We start from the raw sequence: 6,684 nt of genomic DNA, 5'->3' as shown, positions 1-6,684 counted from the left end.
CTATTTATTGAGACAGTCCGTTCACTGATTGTCTGGTTGCATACAAACATGCAAGGCACTTTTTGGTCTGGCTGGCTCTAATCAGATTGGTTGCTTTACATGTCAGCCAGTCTCTTAACTGTCTATATTTGTGGTTATTGGCCAGAATAAGCTTTAAAAAACTCTTATGCTAATAATAAAAAATATTTTCCAATGAGTCTATGAATGAAAAAATCAACCTTGCTATTTAAATGATTCTGAGAAATTGACGTTGAACCATGCAGTTGGCATATGAGTCATATTTCCATTTTAGCCCAGTAAGAGTGGTGTGGTGTGGTGTGGACTGGAAGCACTTGTGATGTCATCTGTGATCTCACCGAAGCTCCACGCCCACGTTACCTCATTTCCCCTGTTCGCCTCTACTGCTTTTCCCATTGACTCAAGCCCTTTGGTTGTAATTTCTAGTCCCTCAGGGTTTAGAAACCGGGAAGCTTGTGTTTCAAAAGGCACTAAGATTCTCCAGGTCCAATGTTTCTGATCGTTACTGAAGCGATACATCAAGACTAGGCCTAATGGCTCTCAGAGATCTTATGGATTACAGACGAGCAGTTTATTGATTGATGCTGCTTACAACAAAAATGCCTAGACTAATGATGGTGACTTAAAACTAATGATGGTGACTTAAAACATCAGAGCCTTAACACAAACGTGCAGCTCTTTTTGTCGCGTGTGTCATGTGCTTATAGTTTGAGCAGTTGTGGTTGTTTTGAGCGTAGTGTTAATTCTGGCCTTGTGACCTGTACTTTCTAAGGTGTTTTGGCTCTCAATGGCCTGCGACTGATCCATGTGCTCCGAAATGGCTAGAGATACTTGTGTTTTCTAAACACATGGCTTGGCCTAATCCAATCAGTATTGAAGTACTCTTGTCCGCTGGTTTAGCAACAAGCTTATAATCAGTAGGCCGTTGTGATTTACCCAGTTTGGCTGCTTCATTCTGGCCTGGCACGTACAACACTCATGAATGTTCATTCAGTATTCACTTTTGCCTTTTTAAACAACAACTTAGTCATTTGGTGACAGATGTAAAATGACTGATAAGAGCCGTAGCAAGAACATTTTGCGTTGTTCTTGTGTCGTGGTGTATGAGTAACTGATAAAACCCGCTCAACAGTAATTTTAATGTGTGCTGGTTGGCTTACCCGTGCCCTGCCTTAAGATAACCCAGCCGGGTGTGGTAGCAGTGCAGTGCTTGAATGATAATGTCATCGTATGTGTGTTTTGTTTGTTTTTAGCCACATCTCCCAATGCATCTTCAGAGTTGGAGCAAGCCAGACCTCAGACGAGTGGAGAAGAGGAGCTACAGTTGCAACTGGCTCTTGCCATGAGCCGAGAGGCCGCCGAGCAGGTACATCATGTCACTCAACGCCACCCTAAAATGCTGACACATCTACAGCTAATTATATGATTTATTATTGTGATGCTTAATGTACGTTTATGAGAAGGATTTTGGATCAATGAGTTCTAATGTTGGGCAGGGCTACCTAGAAGCACAGATGTACATTAAAGGATCAGCTCACTCCAGAATTAAAATTTCCTGATAATTTACTCACCCCCATGTCATCTAAGAGGTTCATGTTTTTCTTTCTTCAGTCGAAAAGAAATTAAGGTTTTTGAGGAAAACATTCCAGGATTTTTCTCCATAAAGTGGACTTCAACAGGGACCAAGGGGTTGAAGGTCCAAATTGTGGTTTAAATGCAGCTTCAAAGGGCTCTACACGATCCCAGAGTCAACAAGGGTCTTATCTAGTGAAACGGTTGGTCATTTTCTAAAAAAAAAAAAATGTATGCACTTTAACCACAAATGCTCCTGTTGAACTAGCTCTGTGATGTGCATTCATGACCTCACACATTACGTAATCATGTTGGAAAGGCCATGTTTTTTTCCTAGCGAAATACATTTTTTAGGTTTTAAAAGATTTAAACTTCCAGGATGCGCATATTTTAAACAGTAGACTGATACAAACACATAAATATGTGTCATTCAACATAAAAAAAACTTTTGAACGGTCCTCCTCCTCCACACTTTTAAGCATTGGGTCGGTACTTCCGCCTACGTCACGCGTGATCTTTCCAATTAGAGATGCACCGATTGCAATTTTCTTGGCCGATTCAGATTTCTGATTTTTTTGGAAGTGTGACCTGCCGATACTGATTTTTACCGATTCCGATTTTCTTTCTAAAAACTATCATTGACAGCATATACAAACAAAAATCTATGCAAATTTCAATGCAAATTAAAAAAATTATTTACATTAAAAAAATTATTAAACATTACAATTCCCCCAATCTGGACTAAGTTACAGATTTTCTCTCACTTAAACAACTCTCAAAATAAAGTGCTCTGTGACTGGAAAGAGAAAGAAATAGTTAACTTAAAATGAGTTGCTGTATGTAACAAAACAGATATCATTTCCCACTATGTTTATAAATGGTCACTGTTTTCCCCTAACCTTATTAAATGTGTCATCTTTCACATCAAATTCTTTGTTTCAATTAATTCAGTTAGAATAATAAGAAACTGTAGAGTTGTTACCATTCAAATGAAATTAGTATTAACAAACTCTATCTTTCCACTGCTGAGGAAACAGAAGCTGCATCTGAAGTAGCAATGCATGCATTTACACAGACTTTTTGATGAAGCTGAGGTGCCATAAATGCATTTACACTGCAAAATTTCAAATGCATAAATAATTTTATAAGATTAATGTTTTACATATTTTTTTAAACATAAAATAAATGTTTAAACAAAAAAAAATGCAATGATACTTTTAAATATGACTAAACCACCAGTAGGTGGCGGAAAATGTCTGTTTATTCATAAAAGTCATTTATTCATTCATTCAACCGATTCATTCAGAAACGAGGCATGTGACTGTCTTTACGAATGGGCCACTGAATCATGGACTCACTCGATTCGTTCAAAAACGTGGATTCGTTCAGTAATGAAACACCGCTGTGTGTTGCTCGGAAATCAGTCTCCATTTACACTGAATGCAATTAAAATTAGAATCATTCTCACGCGAAACGACAAATTTACACACAACTGTGATGTCATTGCCAGCCGCTGGTAATAAAAGGATCGGCTCAGAATTGGCAAGACGTGAGACTGACGGGCCGGTCACCGATCCGGGCCGGTAATGCGAAAAATCGGCCGATTCCGATCACTGGCCGGTCAGTCGGTGCACCTCTACTATAAAGATAACTATATTAGCGTCCACACCAGCGCACGCTCGTGCAATTCGGTCGGTGCCTAAAAAGTATCGAACTCGATACCCAGCCCTAGTCAAGACGATATTAGGCTCATTCTCCTACAGGGCTCTGAAACGGTTCAAGGAACGAAAATGCCCGCTCAGCTGTGAACTCCTCATAGGTAAGTCGCAATGGCAATGCACCGGCGTTAGAGTTTATCCGAGGATAGTGTAAGAAGGATTCAACAGATCACATGCAACTGCAGTGCTTCTGTGAACGGAGAAAACAGAAAACTATAGGCTTACATAAAAAGGAATATAGGCATATACACAAAATATATTTCACTTAAATCATTGACAGATTAACAAAACGAAAGAAAAAATGTGCTGAGTTACGGTTCATTGTGATGCGTTCCAAAGTTCTCGGAAAGGAAAACGAGACAGCAGAAAAAGTAGTTTTCTTTATTTTGCAAAAGCTTGACAGTTTTGAATAATGTCTTGCTTCTATCTGTATAACCAACCAGCATTGGTATGACCATCGCGCCGGTGCCTCACGCGCACACACAACATATTTTTGCGACATTGTAGCCTGTTCATTATCAAAATAAAATAGTTAAAGAAACAAATAAAAAGTTACACTGCTTCGTTGTACAAAATCTGTTGCGTTCAGCGTGACCACCGCTTCACTGTGCTAATATAGCCGATGTAAAGGATGATGTTTTTGACTGCCGATGCCGATATCTTGGAAAGCAGGATGGCCGATATAAAGCCGATATAATTGTATTTATTTTAATTAATATTTAAGAAATTTGAAATAATTTGAAAATGGATTAAAAAATAAATTTGTAAAATAAACATACTTATACTTTAGATGACAAAGTATTTTTCACAAATAAATAAATATTTAATAAAAATGTGATTTAAAAAGAAAGTAAACTGTAACTAACAGCACTCCGTATTCTGGGAAGTTTGTGTGCATTGGGAATCATATTTTTTCAAATAAAGCCAAGGGTAACACTCATTTTACATACAGCACACAGTGAAAATGACAGGAATATGACAGTGGGGCTGTTCCTGAAACCACACCTTCTTTCTTTGCGTGCACATTTGGGTGGCATTATGCAAATCTTCCCACATCGTGGGAAGACGGCGGCGAACATGAGGGAGAATGTGAGCACTGTGTGCTCAGGCGCTGCCGCTGTCAGCGCCATCAAAATAAAAGTCCCGCCTCGAACGCATCGGCCAAACAAAAACTTATCGGCCGACAAAAATGCTAAATACCGGCCGATATATTGGCCTTGGCGATATATCGGTCAAAACACTAGCCTTAACTTTAGAGGATTTGTTGTGGATAGGCATGGGCCGGTATGAGATTTTGACGGTATGATAACCTTAAGCAAAAATTTCACGGTATCACGGTATTGTCATTACAGCTCTAAAATGGACTGTGTCAGGGAGAGGGAGATATGGCAACAACATCCACAGGGATGCACTGCAGAAGAGGGCCGACGAGCACTGTGTCAGTGTGTGCCAAAACCCCAGACACCTGTCCCAGACCCAGAGTCTCTGAACCAGCCCCTGTAGCTGGACCCTCATGGGTGAGACTGAGACAGCAGATGCACATGTCCAAAGAAACATCAAGAAGTGAGAATCACATTGCGGATGTCCATATTGAAGAGATGCATGGATCATCAGTTCATAAAGGTATGAAACGCCTCCTTAATTGACATGTATAGGTAATGCGTGCTATGCAGTACTTTTCCATATTCCCATCATGTATGTCTTAATATGTTAAATCAAAATATGACAATAGGTAACTTTTTTTGCCACACTACCACAACCAAGTAGGCATGGGCCGGTATGAGATTTTGACTGTATGAATAACTTTAGGAAAAAAATAATGGTTTCACGATATCACGGTATTGTCGTTTCAGCTCTAAAATGTGTTATTTTTAAATGACTGGGTAAAAAAAAAAAAAAAAACTTTTTTTCCGCTGAACACAATATATTTTGTTTTTGAGCCGCATACAGAATATTAGGAACAATAGAATTTGTTTATTTTTTCTTTGATTTGTTTCCTAAAAAGTAGAAAAATAAAGACGTGACATCTTTATTTAACCTAAATCTGTTAGTTATTTAATTTTAGTTATATAATTCCTATACATATCATTTATATCATTTCATATAATTTAGTTATATAATTTCATATACATAATTTGAATTAATAACCCAATCTGAAGCAAAAACAGAATGTTCTGACTAGCTTTGTGAAATTATACTACATGCCTGAACGAAGCAAACAGCAGAAGCTCTGAATGAGACGCAGATTACTCTCTGACAGCAGGAGGCGCTTCAGGAACACCAGATACGGCGTTTCCTTGGTTACCGCTGTAAACAAAGCAGCGCTGCCTGAAACACCGCTTTAATATAAACTATACAGAGACGAGATTAAAAGAAAATACCACGTAAACTTTTCTGAAGACAGTCAGTTCCCCTCAGAAACACATTCCTATCAACCCCCAAATCAATATTGAGGATTTTTTTCCAATGCTTCGTGCATCATGAACAGTGAGCGATCTGCCTGCTACAGTATTTTTCTCTGTGCGTCCGTCTTCAGCGTCTCTGGCCTGTGTTAACGGCGTTTACAGACTTCATATTTTCACATAAATGACATTTTGGAAAACAATTGCATTGCAACGCAGTTTGTGCAAGTCCAGAACAGACTCGAGTAGCTTGTAATAAGACAAAAAACGTCCGGTTGCCGATCACGTAAGTTCCAAGGGAAACTGCTTAAGTTCGGCCGTCCTACACACACGTGACTGACAGCTCGCTCGCACCAGCAGGAGGAGGAGGGCCGTGTTACTCTCTGCACTCAACCTGAGGGATTCCTACACTTTCAGTCTTTGAGGAGACATGAAAAACAGCGCATACCGCAGGAACGGTATAACGGAAAATATTAGCGGTTTTGAAACCGTGAAATGTTCAAATCGCGGTATACCTTGAAACCGGTAACCGGCCCATGCCTAGTTGTGGAGAGAAACTAATAACTGTTTATATAATGTTTGTAAACATTTTGCTTTAGCCTACCGGCATTTTAGCCTACATTATTTCTGAATGTAATAGGGCTAATAAAATGCGACGTGAGCCTATACGCGACTTATGTTTTTTTTTTTCACTCTCAAAACACAATCTTATACAAATAGCGTTTTTTTTAACAATGCAGCAAACATTTTTAAATATCTTAAATACTTTTTAATGTCTTTAAAGTGTTGATAGTTTTTCTTTTGTTTAGTAGCCTATATTTGGCCAAACTCTAGGAAAGATGATGCTGTATAGGCTGTGACTTTAGCGCAGTGGGTTAAGATACCAGATCTCTTCCTGTTTTCTTTTTTTCTTTTTCTTTTTGAGTAAAGAATACGCTGTACTTTATTATTATTATTATTATTATTATTATTAT

At 38.7% G+C, this 6,684-nt stretch overlaps 1 protein-coding gene across 1 annotated transcript in view; it reads left to right on the top strand.

The window, feature by feature from the left end:
- LOC107738009 (epsin-2-like) overlaps positions 1–6,684 on the top strand; it is a 48,240-nt gene that overhangs the window by 25,861 nt on the left and 15,695 nt on the right. Inside the window, exon 4 of the mRNA XM_016549671.1 lies at positions 1,196–1,384. Coding sequence (XP_016405157.1) covers positions 1,196–1,384 — 189 coding nt within the window. The remainder of the gene's footprint in view (positions 1–1,195; positions 1,385–6,684) is intronic.

The sequence above is a fragment of the Sinocyclocheilus rhinocerous genome, unplaced genomic scaffold, assembly GCF_001515625.1.
Source record: "Sinocyclocheilus rhinocerous isolate Xijiao unplaced genomic scaffold, SAMN03320098_v1.1 scaffold461, whole genome shotgun sequence".
In the NCBI taxonomy this organism is placed as follows: domain Eukaryota; kingdom Metazoa; phylum Chordata; class Actinopteri; order Cypriniformes; family Cyprinidae; genus Sinocyclocheilus; species Sinocyclocheilus rhinocerous.
The sequence above is the reverse complement of the archived record's forward strand: the minus strand, read 5'-3'. Positions and strand labels throughout refer to the sequence as shown.